Source organism: Corvus kubaryi, unplaced genomic scaffold, assembly GCF_017639235.1.
Source record: "Corvus kubaryi isolate FWS band 111438036 unplaced genomic scaffold, C.kubaryi_AGA036_p1.0 36213, whole genome shotgun sequence".
Lineage (NCBI taxonomy): Eukaryota > Metazoa > Chordata > Aves > Passeriformes > Corvidae > Corvus > Corvus kubaryi.
This window is the reverse complement of record NW_024580827.1, coordinates 1-13,451: the sequence shown is the minus strand read 5'-3', so window position 1 is coordinate 13,451 and position 13,451 is coordinate 1. Positions and strand designations below refer to the sequence as shown.

Sequence of the window (13,451 nt, the reverse complement as noted above, 5' to 3'; positions counted from 1 at the left end):
CACGGCCCGGGGGATCGAGGGGGGCCCGGGGGTGCTCGGGCGGTGCCAGAGGCGGCGGGAGGCGGTCTCGGCCGGGGAGAATCGCTCGGCCCGGGCGGTGCCAGAGGCGGTCCCAGCCCGGAGGGATCGCGGGGCCCCGGGAGTGCCCCGGGTGGTGCCGGAGGCGGTCCCGGCCCGAGGCGGTGCCGGTACCGGAGGCGGTCACGGCCCGGCCCCCCCCGCGCGCGCCGCCCGCCCCCCCGCCGCCATTTTGTGACTCCCGCACACGGGCGGGACGCGCACGCGCATGCCCCGCCCCCGTGGCGCCTGCGCGCGCGCCCGCCCCGCCCGGCAAGATGGCGGCGCCCCCGCCAGCCGCTTCCCCCCCTGGCTGCCTGTGAGGGGGCCGAGAGCGCGGGCACCGCGCGAGGTAAAAACGGCGTTTATGGCGTAAATCCCGGAATCGCTGAGGTTGGAAAAGACCTCCGAGTGCAACCTGTGACCGACTGCCACCTTGGCGCCCAGCCCAGGGCACTGAGTGCCACATCCAGTCATCAGTGCCTTGAACACCTCCAGGGATGGGGACTCCACCAGCTCCTGACCACCCTTTCCAGGAGGAAATTCCGCGATGTCCAACCTGAACCTCCCCAGGCAGAGCCTGGGGCTATGTCCTTAGAAAAGAGGGGAAGTGGCTTCTGCTCCCCCGGTCCCCTCACAGGCCCCTGTCCCTTCCCTCAACAACGTCAAACGCAGGGGCAACGTCGTCCTTCACCCCCTTTACCCAAAAACACACAACGGCGATTTGTTTTAAAAAATATGTCTTTAATGGGGGTGCTGAGGAGAGTGAGGGGAGCTGTCCGGCTCGGGGGCTGCGGGGCAGGAGTGGCCGCGGCGCCGTGGCCAGGCTCAGTCTGTGGACTCGAGCACAGACTCGCTGAGCGCCAGGTCCCAGTAGTGTTCGGCGCTGTGCTTCTTGAAGTGCTCCCGCGCCATGTTCTCCGTGGGGCACTGCTTGAACTTCATCTCGCCGAAGCTGCGATCCTTTGCCGTGCCCTGGCGGGAGACAAGGGGTGACGTCCTACCCGAATTCCCACCCTCTGCGCAGGAAACGCGGCTCCGGGGACGCGGGGAACGCGGGAATACGCGGAGAACGCGGGAATACGCGGCGGTTTTTTTTTTAGGCTACAGCTCAAGGAATGTGATGGAGAGTTGGATCCCACCTCAGCCCCACGCTGGTATGGGACCACCACCATGACTCACCTCCCAAACCAGAGAGCACTTGTTTGTTTTCTTAACAGACTCCTCGTCAGACTCATCATCATCTGGAAAAACCCCACCAATAAAGCCCATTTAGCCCTGAAGGTGGAGCAGGACTCCCCCCTCTCACAGCAGCACGGCATCGCTCACCCTCTCCCTTCGTGTTTGACGTCTGCTCGTCCCACTTTATTCGATGCAGCATAAGACGTTTGAATTTCTTCTGTGCTTTCGGGCCTGCAGAAGAATCAAGACACAACAAAAATCCCTTTACCTGCAGTTGGCAGAGGTTCCCTTCCTCATGGAATGATCCGGGTTTTCTGACCGGATTACTGCACCCTGCAGTCATTGCTAACCCTGTTAGCGATGTAATTAAGGGAGTTTCTAATTGCCTCCTCACTTCCTTGTCCTTCCCTAACCCTGTCACCGATTTCCATAGCAATTCCCGCTGGAGGCAAGCTCCAGAATGCTCCGTGGTGACCCAAGCCTGCCTAGGAGGCCTCACCTCCTTCTACCACCACCACGTTGACATCTTTGTGCAGGACCACCACGCCCGTGAGGTACAGCTGCCCAGCATTCGCCTCAATTTTGAATTTTTTTGCTGGATTGCTCAAGTTTCGGACCCTAAGGATAAGATGAAAAAAACATCAAATATTTGTGGAAAACCAGAACTATTTTCCCAGCCCTGAGAGGTCCCTCTCTGCCCCAACTGGGCCAGGACAGAGCTCACCTGGGAATGCACTGAACTCCCTGAGCTCACTCACCTGTACACAGCTATGTGAACTCCCTGTGAAACATCTTCCTTGAGCTTTTTCACCTTCTTGGCTTTCCGCTGCTCTGCCGTGAGCTTCCTTGCCGCGTTTGCTTCCTCGTGAGCCCTGGAAGCAAACAGGCAGCACTGAAAAGACCGGTCCTAAACAAACCACCAGTGCTAAATCCATCCAAAAATGTCCCAAAACATCGCAGCACAAGGTGCCACCTACTTCTGTCTCTTGGCCATCTGCGCTCGGACGTGAGCTTCCACCTTGGTTGGGTCCTGGACAGCTTCCGTGCCCAGTACCCGCATCAGGTTGGAAATCCTCACTGCAAGGGAACGGAAGAGGAGCTGGGAGGGCTCCCATGGGACATGGCAGTGGGAGAGGCTCCCATCAGACACCTTTTTCCCACCAGAGCACTTGCAGACACGTAAACGCACCGTCCGTGCGTTTCAGATCCGTGCAATCCCAGACAGCATTCCCAACACATCCGTGCCTGGACAAGGCCTGGCTGTCACTCACCTTTGGGCTCAGGCGGTGGCATCAGGCCCAGCCTGACCTTCTCCTGCAGCTCCTTCTGGGCTTCTCGCCGTGTCTGGCGCCGTAATTTCTTCTGCTCTTTCTTTGTTAAATACACACCCAGGGTCACCGGCGTGTCACTGTCCACTGGCAGGGAAATGAGACCATCAGGAGAGTGCCCTGGAGGATACGGGGGGACACGGGGCCCCACTGGGACCAGGAGGACACAGCCAAACCCCCCAAGCCAGGGCCATACCCGGGGGGTTGAGCTGGGCCGGGTGCTCCACCAGGTTTGTGATCCCGAAGTACTCGTCCTTCTTTGAGATCGCCCCGCCTTTTCTAGAAAGGAGAGAGTTGGGCATCATGGCAGAATTCCCAGCACGAATTCCTGCACAAATCCCAGATGGGCTGAAGGAGACCCACAGTGAGACGGCGTTAAGGTACAGGTGTCTCCCCCCATTTTGGGGTGCGGAGGCAGGTCCCACATCCACGGGGAACACAGCTCGTGCAGAATGCTCATGCTTGGAAACCAAACCAAACCTCCCCAGCTCTGGGCTAAAATATCCCCCCAACTCCACAGCCCCCAGAGAGACTTTGGGAGCAAACCCAGTGCCTGGATCTTGGAGATGAGAGGTGCAACTCAGTGCTCAAGCACGAACGTCTGGCCTGATTCCCCACGTGCTTCCCAGACCCACGGCGTTATCCCCAGGCAGCTCCCGGAATTCCTGCTGTGGCAGAACCACCAGCACCTGGAAATACTCACAAATCCAGGCCGTTGGGGATGATGTAGGAGTCCCACCACTCGATCTCTGGGATCTCCCCCTCCTTCAGCTCCTTCTTAGGGGTGATCAGAGCCAACTTGGTGGAAGTGTGAATCCCAGTTTTCCTGGCAGCCTGGGAGATCTCTGCCTGCAGCTTTTCTAGCTGAGCCTGAGAATGAGGCGGAAGATGGAACAGAAAGGTCATTCCAAAACAGCAGAACCTCTGTGAAAAGCTGAACACGGATCACCTGCTGAATTATCTGGGTCCTTAAACAACCTGAAGCAGACTGCGAGAGGAACCACGCAGCACGTGATGGTGAAGGGAAGCTCCCAAGCCTGCCAAAACTCTGCTCTTACTCCTGAGTCCTTCAGGACCATGGAACTTTCCCAAAGGAACATTCCCTCTAAGGACTGTATCCCTGGACTTTTGCCTCTCCCCTTCTCCCCAACAACCTGGAGCATTTTAACAAAATTCCTTTTAAATCTCCACTTCCGGGTTGATCCCTCACCCAGAGAGGGATCTGTTCTCTTGGGAACTTCCAATGTTTTGTCAAAAGAAGGAGATTTTGCCTTTCAACAGGTGAAGACAGTGGTGACAAAAGCCTTTACACACACAAGCCCTGACTTGGGCACCCTCCCCACAAGAACAAGGTTTTTAAGGAAAAGTTTCAGGTGACTTTACTGGAAAACTTCTGAATCAAAGCCAGCCCAGGTCCCTTCCCAGCCCAGGAGAGGAGAATCCCCTCCCAGCCTTGCTCTCATTAGCAGGACGAGACCTCTGATACCTTCGTTCGCAACCTCTGGGCAATTTTCTCAAATTTGCCTTTTTCATGGAACTTAAAGGTGCGTTTCTGCCGCTGGGCCGGGGTTATGGAGACCCGGGGGTCAAAGTACGTGTTTGACTCCATGTCTTCCGAGGGCTTTTCCTTAAGCTGCTGTTTGAACTGCTCTCTCTTCACCGCTCGGATGTTGGCCTTTAGGGTCGGCATGCGGTGAGTCAGCTCGATCTCCTTCCCGGTCGCATCCACCGTCCGGCCCTGCTCATCCAGGATCAGCGGCGTCGGCTTGGTCTGATCCTTCAGCTCCACTTTCCTGGGGGGCAGGACAAGATATGTTGCATTCAAATGTGAATACAGCACTGATTCAAAGGAAATTTGAGTTTATTTCCACAGTTTCCATATTTTTACAGCCCATCTGTACTGCCAGAAGGGACTCCAACCTTGCGTGCACAAGCTGGGAATCTTGGCCAAGGGAGGAGGAACCTCCATTTCACCTCCTTAATATAAAATTGGTTCCTTCAGCAGCGGTTAAAGCATTGCTGGGGACCCAACAGCACCAGAGGAACCCTTGGCCAGCCCCTGCCCGGCGTTCCGGCGTCCGCCCCATCGGGTACTCACGGCGGCGCGATGCCCATGGCGTGCAGGTTGGCCAGCCCCACCATGTTGGCGTTGCCGATGAGCCCTGGTTTCAGGGCCAGCTGAGCCTGGATCCGGGCCTGCAGCTCCGCAGCTTTCCTGGCCTTCTCGATGGCATCGTTCATGAACGTGGCTGCCTGCGAGGGCTGGATCGTGTTGCCGATGGGGAGCCGTTCCGATTGGGACGAAGAAGAAATTTTGGGCTGTTGACAGAGAAGGAAGTTTTGTTCCAGCACACCCAGGCCAACGTCTCACAGCTGAAACAAGGACCAGGGACATACGGGATTTGCCCAAGGCCTCCAGCAGGTACCTGTGGTGTCGGAGGACTGATGAAACTCAGCTGCTTTTTCCTCTCTTCAATCTGCCGGGTGGCTGCCTCCATCATCTGTTTGATCTGTGGGAAAGCAGACAGTGAGTTTTTCTTTGCCATTGGGATATGATTCCTCTGTTTGGGATACAAGTTAGGATAAACTCTACACCGTGTTGGGACAGGGCCCAGCTAGACTGACCTGGAGCTTAGTCAGCATCCCTGGGCTCTCCGACGGCGGGCCTGGAATGACTTCAGGCTCATCCTCAACCTCCTCGAACCGGGGGATGCGCCGCTTCTTGACGCCAGAGGATTCCTTGGACACCTCCGAGTCATCACCAAACACATCCTGATGTAAAGAAAGAGAAGAAAGCTGTGGTTAGAATGGAGCATTCTCCTCCCAGAGCACGATTTGAGACAAGAAACCAGCAGCATGTCTCAGCTCCGGCTCCGTTCAGCAGAATTCCGGGGCAGCACGTGCAGGCTGAGCCCACGCTGAGCCTGGGCCCTGGTCCTCCACCAGAGAAACACCAATGACGTCCATGCAAGAACGTGAAGGGCAGGAGACATCGCAGGGATGCGCCTGCGCAACGGCCGCCACCGCTCCCTCGGGTGCTCAGAGCGGGGGACTGGCACTGGGGAGATTTCAGGTCTCAGCAACATGGAAAGATGGAAAAAGCCTGCCCGGATTTAAGGTTTCAGCGACATAGAAAGATAGAAAAAGCCTGCCCAGAGCTGACCTGACTGGGATAAAAACATTTCCACGTCTTCCACCAACTTCAGAGGGTTTGGTGAAGGAATCTGCGCTGTCCTACCATGCAGCCCTCCCAGAAGGAGGATGCAGCCCTGGAGCCGGGGAGGATTGGGACACCTGCAGCATTCCCTCACACTCCAGCCCAGACCCAAGGCCAGAGCCACTCCAGAGAAGCACAGCTCAGAGAGCACATGGAGCAACAAGCCTGCTGATGGGCTTTCAGCAGCATCAGGTCACCAAACAAAAGGCACGGTACGTTTTCCACAGAGCTCTGGTCAGGCCCAGCCCAGCACATGTGGCTGCGGCCGTGGATTCCATCGTCAGTGCCTGGTTTGTGCATGGAAACCTGGATCTGTCCGTGTGGTGGGTACTGTAGTGTGTGTGTCAAGGTGTTATTTGAAAAGAAAATATACACACCGGTTGTAAGCGTTAGTTGCAATCCCTTCTTCACTACAACGGTTCATATCCTACAAGGACACTTCCTCAGCCACACAGGTACTTCTTGGAAAACCTACAAGTTCAAGAGAAAGGACTTGCCCATAGTATAAAGTGTGGAAACTTTGCGTTCAGTTCCTGACCTTCCCAAGCCATGACCTACCCCAGAGCGAACCGAGGAGTGGGAAGCGGCACGGCAAGTGGCGCTGGGAACCATCACTGCCCGACGCTATGGGATCTACGTGTGCCAGGACAAATTCCTCTCCACAGCCTGCGCTGGGGCAGGGTCAGTCAGTCTGCAAGTGCTGCCATGACCTGACCACCTCAGAGACCGGTCTGTGCTCCTGCAGGGTCTGGACAGACCCAGAGCGTGATGGAGAAGTTCCAAGAAATGTGATTCCAGAGAGAAGAGTGAGGATTTGGCAGGAGGGACACCCCTCTCCACGCCAGGAGCCAAGACAAGAAGGATCAGCTTCTGCTGCTGCTGCCCAGCCTCTGGCTCAGGCCAGGCACCCCTGCGGCTTCACTGGGGAAGGGTCCCCTGCTGCACCCCCAGCTCTGCTCCTGCTGCCAGCACCAGATCCCTTCTGCCAGCACCAGATCCCTTCTGCCAGCACCAGATCCCTCTGCCAGCGCTTGCTCTCCAGCCACCCCACCGGGCTGTCACCACGCTCCTGCCACCATCACGTGATGGCACTGCCAATGTCCCCACCTGTGCCGTGCCCCCGAGCTGGCCCAGGGGAGCAGCTGGACCTCCAGCCCTGCTCGACCCTCGCATTCCCACAGCCCCGGGGACCAGCCCAGCACCCACTGCCACGGAGGGAAGAAAAGCAAGTTCCTGGTGGGAAACAGGGAGCGCAGGCAGCTTGTCCCAGCGCTCCCAAAGAGATCCAGATCCTGAATGGGATCGTTGTGGCTCTCCGAGGTTCAGTGCTGACCACAAGTGTCAGGGAAAGCCAGACTGCCGTAAAATAGGAACCTCAGGAAGAGTGAAAGGCAAATCACTGAGTAGGAGCAGCACGGAAAGGGCCTGTCAGGCTCAGCAGAGCGATGGGAAAATGCAATTCTAGAGGATGGTGAGCAAAGTCCTCAAGAGAAGAAAGGAAGTGAAAACAGCTTTGGATGCACAAGCCTTGCACCATCCCAGACAAGGGAGAAACACCAGAGCTACGGAATCCCAGCTGGAATCAACCCTGTGCTAGGACAGGAGCTGCCAAAAACCACCTATGGTTGATTCTGGGTGGAGAAAGGGAATGAAAACCCACCAGACCATCCACCACGGAGCCACACGCGGGGCAGAGAGCGATGGGAACGCGCTGGGAGCAGCTCTCCCAGGCTCCAAATGAAAACACAAGCAGAAGGAGCACCGAGGAGAAGGGAGATGCACCCCTGTGGATTCGCTCCGCCAGCCTAACAGAAAGCCAAAGCCAGGCTTCCACCTCGCTTTGGGAAAGAGAACCGCAAGGTAAAGGCTCCCACACTTCATCACGGAGAGGAGTCATTTCTCTTGAACGTTCCAAGCTGTACCTCTCTGGAAGAGGAGAGTGTGCCAGAGCACCAGTGCTGCCTCCAGGCCACCCAACCACAGGAAAAACCAATCAATAAGCAATAATCACCTTTAGCTCCCGCTTCCGGGTCCGGTCGCTGTTGGATTTGGAGTGCCGAGAGCTTCGTCCTTCTTCCACTGCCTCAAAAAGCTTGTCTACAAATCGCAGGGTGGAATCATCCAGGAAGGGTTTCAGGTGGTCTGGAAAAGAGGAAAATCCTATCAGTGCAGAATTGTGAACTTGGGGTGAGCAGGAAGATGGAGAATACACAGAGATTCCTTGGAAGCTGTAGAACACTTAAATGTGATTCAACTCTACAAACACAGGGAGGCCTCTGAGGCTCTGGAAGCCTCTGGGATCTGTGGATCCTGTTGTCAGGAGCTTTAAACCAAGGCATTAAGGGAGTCCGGGCCTCAGGCAGAAGCAAAGTAGGGCTGTAATGGGCAGAAAAAGCACCCTGGTTAAATTACCGTTTCCAATTCCTTAACAAGGAATTCGTTTTCACTTACTGGATTTTGTAACGTGTTCCAAGGCTGCCCATTGCGTCTCATCTGGTGGATTTGCCCATACTCACCTCACGGAGGCTGAGAGAATTGCCCTGTGCCCCTGCCCCTCCACCCTGGGAAGGCTTGGGCCGCTTCACAAACCCAGCTCGGGACCCCCCACGGGACGTACCGGCCGCTTTCTTCTTGTCCATGCCCTTCCCGACGCAGTTGAGCGCCGCGGTGACCACGGTGGGCTCCGAGAAGCCCAGCACGCGCTTCACCGTCTTCTCGATCCATGGCTTCAGCTCGTCCAGCTCCCGCTTGGACAGCGACATCTCTGCCCGGGGCTGAGCGGAACCCCCCGGCTCGGACCTGCAAGGAGACACAGGCCATAAAACAGGGTCCTGGGGCATCGTCACCTCCGTGCCCTCCTCCCTCAGGATCACGTCCACGGGTGGGAAAAGCTCCTGGAAACCGTTTGTGCTCCCTTGTTTTTAAACCTTGGGCTAAAACGAGCCGAGCCCCACGAGGAGGAAGGTCCTGACCCCGCAAGGGGACCCTGGACCTGCTGCATCCCACACGCGTTCCCTCGCGGATCCCGGACGGACGCTCCGCAGCGCTCCTGTGCTTCCAGAAACAGCCCAGGAATGTCTGCTCTCGGGACAGCCCCTCCCCGAGCTCCCCACATCTCTCCATGCTGCCAGGCCAGGCATAAAGGCCTCCAAGCCAGATCCCTCCGTGGGGTTGCTCTGTGGTTTGGGAAGAGAGATGCCCTGCGAGTGGAACACGTGGCACAGGAGAACCTGCCGCTCCCACTGACCCTGTGTCAGGGGCACACACCAGTCTGAGCCCCTTCCCCGGCGTGCAGCCCCAAACCCGGGCTGCTTCCTGGCACTCGCATCCCCTCACATCCTGCAGCGCTCACAGACTGGGCTGTGGCTGCAGCTGCTTTTAACTGGCTCCAGGCCCTAATCGGATCTGGGAACCGCGGGGAAAATCTCCTTAGGGATGAGCTCAGCCATGGTGGTCCCTCTCCAGGAGTCCTTCCTGGCACTGGGAATGGGATCCTAGGGTTCAGTTATCCTTCTTGGACCTGGGAACGGGGCCCCGGGGGTCAGTCCTAACACAGATCCCCTGAATTTCAGGTCCATGAGCAGTCCAGGAGGTGACTGCTGCTTCCTGCAGGGCCCGGGCTCCCTCCAGAACCTGGAAACCTCCGCGGGTTCTACTTTTCCTGGCAGCTTCCTCGGAGGCAGGTCCAAATAGAGCACAAACCCGGATCCTGGCGTTTCCCCCAAGAAACTGTACAGCAGAGGCTCAGGACAAGCAGAACTAACAAATTACGGCCCCGACGCATCAATAGCTCCGTAATGAACCACAAAACTCGTGGAATTAGAGCCGGCTCAGCCTCCACCCGACCTGAGCTCCAGCATGAGCGGCAGGAGATGCAGCAGCTTTACGGCTGCTTCCCTGGGAAGCCCGGGAGCGCAGAGCCGTGCCCGTGGGGAGCAGCTCCAGCAGCCGCAGCGCTCCGAGGGCCCGGGGGGACACGAGCCCCGTAACCCCCCTCAGTATCACTGAACGCGTACCCGAGCACCGCCCGACCGCGCCGGGGTTCCGCCGCCTCGTTCGGCCTCGGACGGACGGACGGACAGAAACACGGGGCTCCCGCCGACCCCGGTCCCGCGCACCTCAGCGGCCCCGCAGGGCCCACAGCCCCCGCCGAGCTGCTGCGGCCGGGGCCCGGCCCGGCCCCCTCAGCGCGGCGCGCCGGGCGAGCGGCTCCGCGCGGGCCGGGCCCGGGGCCACCTCCGCCACCGCCTCCCTCCCGGCAGCCCGCCCGCTTTCTCCGTCCCCTCCACGCCCTCGGAGGGAGTCCTGTTTTTCCTCGCCGGCCCCGTTCCCTCACCCCGGTCCCGGTCCCGGCCCGGCGGCCCCTGACGGTGACGGCGCGTCGGGGCGGAAGCGGAAATGGGCGCGCGGCGCGTGCGCGGCGCGCGCGGGGCGCCGGGAAGGAGGGGTCCCGGGGCGCGCGCGCTCGGCCCCCCCCCCGCCCCCCCCCATCCCCCGCGCCGCAATAACCAAACTCAATTAACGGGCATCAGAGCGACAGGGCTTTATTGGGGCCGGCTCCCCTCAGCAGCCCAGCCACGGGTCCTGCCGGCTGCTCCGCGCCAGGAAGGCGATCTTGCGCGCCATCTCGGTGCAGTACACCCGCCGGCACGCCTCGAACGCGCGCCGCCGCCGCGCCCGGCTCGGCTTCTCGTAGTACCGGGAGCGCCGCACGGCCTCGGCCACGCCGTCCTGCGCCAGGATCCTGCGGGAAGGGAGAGAACGGTGACAGCGGCAGGAAAGGTTCTGGATGTGCGAGGAGGGAGGAAGAACCACCGCACGCTGCGAACACTGGGCACAGCTCGGTCCCCACGAGCGCCATCGTCTCGTTCTCCTCGCCGTCCATCCGTGAGGAGAGTGAGGAGGGGAAGGAATCGCCCCCGCTAAGTTGGGACTAACGAAGGTGTGTGCGGGAGCACTCAGCTCAGCCGTGGGATCATCTCCTCCTCCGCTTTCCACGGAATAGCGCTGCCCTCGCCTGGTTCTGGGCTCGGTTATTCCTGTATTTCACTCTAGTGACACCCACATCAGAGGGGGCGGCAGGACGTGGAGCTGACGAGAAAAGCCCGGCATGACCCTCCCGTTACCTCCCGCTCAGGAAATCCCGGTTCTGAACCCAGTGCGTGAAGGAACTGGGGCCCCTCCGGGCCCAAACGCCGCCCGGCGCCGCGGTTCCCCCCGCTCCTCACCTGTTGAGGACGCCGTACGCCGCCTCCACGTTGCCGCTCTGCACCATCACGGTGCGGCCCACGAAGCGCAGGTGGTTCGCCATGGCCGCACTGCTGCGGGACGGGGCGGCTGGGACCGGGCGGCCCCGGCGCTCCGAGGAGCCAGTCCCTCCTGCCCCCTCCCCGGGACACGGCGGGAAGGGAACCCCCGGGACAGAGAAGGGCCGGTCCTTCCCACCCCGCTCCCGGGGACGCGGAGGGCCCGGTCCGCCCCGCAGAGCCCCAAGGGAACACAGCGAGGATCCCCTGCCCCACGAACGGTCTTGGCGGGGCGCTGCCCCTGCCCTCCGGCTCCCCCCGCCCCCGGCTGGTCCTGGTCAGACCGCTCCCGGTAGGGCCCCGGCCGAAGAGTCGCGGCCCTGGTCCCGGTCCTGTCCCCAACTGACCCCGGTGAAGCCGCGGCCGCTCCGCGCCCGGACCCGAGGCGGCTGATGGCGGAACTTCCGGCGGGAGGGACTTCCGGTCCGCCGGGACTTCCGGCGGGGCAGGGCCGGGGTTCGGGGCAGCGGCACCGGGGGGGACACGCGGGCTCTGAGCGGGCCCCGTGCGGGCCCCGGGCCTCTCCCTCCTGCCGGCCCCGGCCGTAGCCGGGACTAGAGGCACCGTGCGCCCTCGGGGTCCCGCAGCGGAGGGGGACGAAGTAGCGCCAAGGGCTGGGGGCTGCTCTGAGCCCCCCGGGGACAGGAACCCACCCCCCGCCCTCCCAAGGCACAGAGGACACGACACCGGGTGGCCCCGGCCGCTCCCGCGGCGTTTATTGCTTCCATCGTGGCCGGCCGTGGGACGGCCCCGCCTGGGAGGGCCGCAGCCCCCGACAGCCGCCACCCCTCGGGGTCCGCAGCCCTCAGCCGCCCACCAGCGCTCTGGGGGGGCCATGCACGCCCCCAGCCCCACGCCGCGGGGGAAGGCACAAGCCCGGGTGGGCCCAGCCCCCGCGGGGAGGGGGCTCCGCTCTGGCCAAGGCACGCGGCCGCCCCGGGGTTGGGGCTTCTGGGGGGGTTCGGGGCCTCCCCCGGTCAGTCCCGCCCGCCCGCGGGTCTCACTGACCACCGGTAAAAAAAAAACAATCAAAAAAGGCAAAACCAAGAAATGCAGAAGAAATTTTCCCCCCCCCCCGAGCGGGGGGGGGGGCGACACGTCCGGCGCCGGGGGGGACTCCGGGGTCCTGGCCTGGCTCTGGGGCGACCCCCGCTGCTTTAACGACCCCGCCATCCCCACGGGGCCGGCGAGGGCGAGGTCCCCGGGGAGGTCCCCGGGCAGGCGGCAGCACCGGGGAGCCCCGGGGGGGCCGGCGGGGGGGCGGCGGCGGGGGGGAGCCGCGGAGGGGGCCGGGTCCAGCGCGGGTTTGGGGGCGACGTGGGGGAACCAGAGCCGCAGCATTGCCTCCACCTGCAGCAGCGTCCCCAGGTACCGGGCACTGCGGAGAGAGAGCTCCTGTCACCCTCTGCGGGGGGGCAGCCACGGGGGTGTCCCTGTGCCCACCCCCGGGGACGTCTGGGGCACACTCACCCCATTTCTGGCTTCTGCAGGACCCCGATGATCCGCTGAAGCCGGTCCATGGCCACGCTCTGTTGGAAGCTGCTCAGCCCTGGGGAGTCCCAAAATTACGTGAATTCTCCGTAGGGGAAAAGGGGTGTCTGGGGGGAATATGGGGGGGGCGGGGGGCACCCACCTCTGTCATAGCGGCCCCGGCGCAGCCCCTCCAGCAGCTCCGCCAGCGGCCGGATGAAGCCCCGGAGCTCCCGGCACTGCGAGGAAGGGCAGGAGGGGGTGACTGGGCTGCACCCCCCAACCCTCTTATCCCCCCTCACCCCCCACGCACTGCCCTCTCAGCCCCCGAATCCTGCTCATCCCCACCCGCTCGTTTCACGTGGGGAAACTGAGGCACACCCAGGCATCTTTTTAGGGGACCAAGCCCTCCCCCACCTCCCATCTTTGGGGGTGCCCCTTCGTTTTCTGCCAAAAAACTCACTTTTTGGGCGAAGAGGCGATCGCCGTCGTTGGGAGGGGCATCCCCCCCCTCTCCTTTCCGCGGACGCTTCCCCCCGCGGGGTGATGGCGGCGATTCAGGGTCTGCTCGGTCCAGCCCCCCCGGGCGCTTGCGGCCGCGCTCAGGTTTGGGGGGGCTCCGCGGGGAGCTGCCGGCCTCGGCCTCGCTGTCAGAGGCCGGGGAGCCGCAGGAGCAGGCGCGGGCGGGGGGCTCCATGGCGGGGGTGGTCCCCCCAGAGGAGCCTCTCCCTGGGTTCCGCTCCAGCAGGGTCACCCGGCCGAGGCTGCCTGGGGGAGGGAGAGAAACGGGGAAAAAAAGGGGCGACATCGGGCAAAAATGGAAGATGAAGAACTGCCTTGTTCTCCCGTGGGAGTGTCACCCCCAGTGACACCTCCCAGGGCCCGGGGGGG

The 13,451-nt window shown here is 61.5% G+C and overlaps 3 protein-coding genes across 4 annotated transcripts; all 3 read right to left on the bottom strand.

Moving 5' to 3' along the window:
* Positions 1-780: 780 nt before the first annotated feature.
* PRPF3 (pre-mRNA processing factor 3) lies at positions 781-10,196 on the bottom strand. The gene is made up of 16 exons (XM_042019834.1): positions 10,121-10,196; positions 8,402-8,583; positions 7,796-7,926; positions 5,193-5,339; positions 4,994-5,077; positions 4,666-4,886; positions 4,054-4,360; positions 3,271-3,437; positions 2,764-2,846; positions 2,511-2,654; positions 2,217-2,316; positions 1,998-2,111; positions 1,739-1,857; positions 1,387-1,470; positions 1,240-1,301; positions 781-1,032 (listed from the first exon to the last, which is right to left on the bottom strand). The coding sequence occupies exons 2-16, from the start codon at positions 8,544-8,546 to the stop codon at positions 886-888; spliced, it is 2,055 nt and encodes a 684-aa protein (XP_041875768.1). The 5' UTR covers positions 8,547-8,583; positions 10,121-10,196; the 3' UTR covers positions 781-885.
* Positions 10,197-10,312: 116 nt separating this feature from the next.
* MRPS21 (mitochondrial ribosomal protein S21) lies at positions 10,313-11,540 on the bottom strand. Of its 2 annotated transcripts, none has more exons than XM_042019832.1 (3): positions 11,438-11,540; positions 11,013-11,102; positions 10,313-10,528 (listed from the first exon to the last, which is right to left on the bottom strand). In XM_042019832.1, the coding sequence occupies exons 2-3, from the start codon at positions 11,093-11,095 to the stop codon at positions 10,348-10,350; spliced, it is 264 nt and encodes an 87-aa protein (XP_041875766.1). In that variant the 5' UTR covers positions 11,096-11,102; positions 11,438-11,540; the 3' UTR covers positions 10,313-10,347. The 2 variants fall into 2 exon arrangements, with proteins under 2 accessions (XP_041875766.1, XP_041875767.1); XM_042019833.1 differs by having other exon boundaries at positions 11,013-11,105; positions 11,438-11,532.
* On the bottom strand, positions 11,369-13,445 carry CIART (circadian associated repressor of transcription). The gene is made up of 5 exons (XM_042019835.1): positions 13,024-13,445; positions 12,724-12,799; positions 12,561-12,639; positions 11,744-12,468; positions 11,369-11,619 (listed from the first exon to the last, which is right to left on the bottom strand). The coding sequence occupies exons 1-5, from the start codon at positions 13,366-13,368 to the stop codon at positions 11,369-11,371; spliced, it is 1,476 nt and encodes a 491-aa protein (XP_041875769.1). The 5' UTR covers positions 13,369-13,445.
* Positions 13,446-13,451: the final 6 nt, after the last annotated feature.

Bases quoted from the DNA above. Each gene is read 5' to 3' on its own strand.
- PRPF3 (XM_042019834.1), bottom strand. From the start codon at position 8,546: ATGTCGCTGTCCAAGCGGGAGCTGGACGAGCTGAAGCCATGGATCGAG. The intron at 2,655-2,763 runs GTATGGCCCTGG...TTTCCCTGCCAG, and splicing joins GGCCCAGCTCAACCCCCCGG to TGGACAGTGACACGCCGGTG. The intron at 2,317-2,510 runs GTGAGTGACAGC...GTTCCCTTGCAG, and splicing joins GCCACCGCCTGAGCCCAAAG to TGAGGATTTCCAACCTGATG.
- MRPS21 (XM_042019832.1), bottom strand. From the start codon at position 11,095: ATGGCGAACCACCTGCGCTTCGTGGGCCGCACCGTGATGGTGCAGAGC. The intron at 10,529-11,012 runs GTGAGGAGCGGG...CCCTTCCCGCAG, and splicing joins GCGTACGGCGTCCTCAACAG to GATCCTGGCGCAGGACGGCG.
- CIART (XM_042019835.1), bottom strand. From the start codon at position 13,368: ATGTCGCCCCTTTTTTTCCCCGTTTCTCTCCCTCCCCCAGGCAGCCTC. The intron at 12,800-13,023 runs GTGAGTTTTTTG...CCTTCCTCGCAG, and splicing joins ATCGCCTCTTCGCCCAAAAA to TGCCGGGAGCTCCGGGGCTT. The intron at 11,620-11,743 runs GTGGGTTCCTGT...CGGGGCCGGCAG, and splicing joins GTGCCTTGGGAGGGCGGGGG to GAGGGAGAGGCCCGGGGCCC.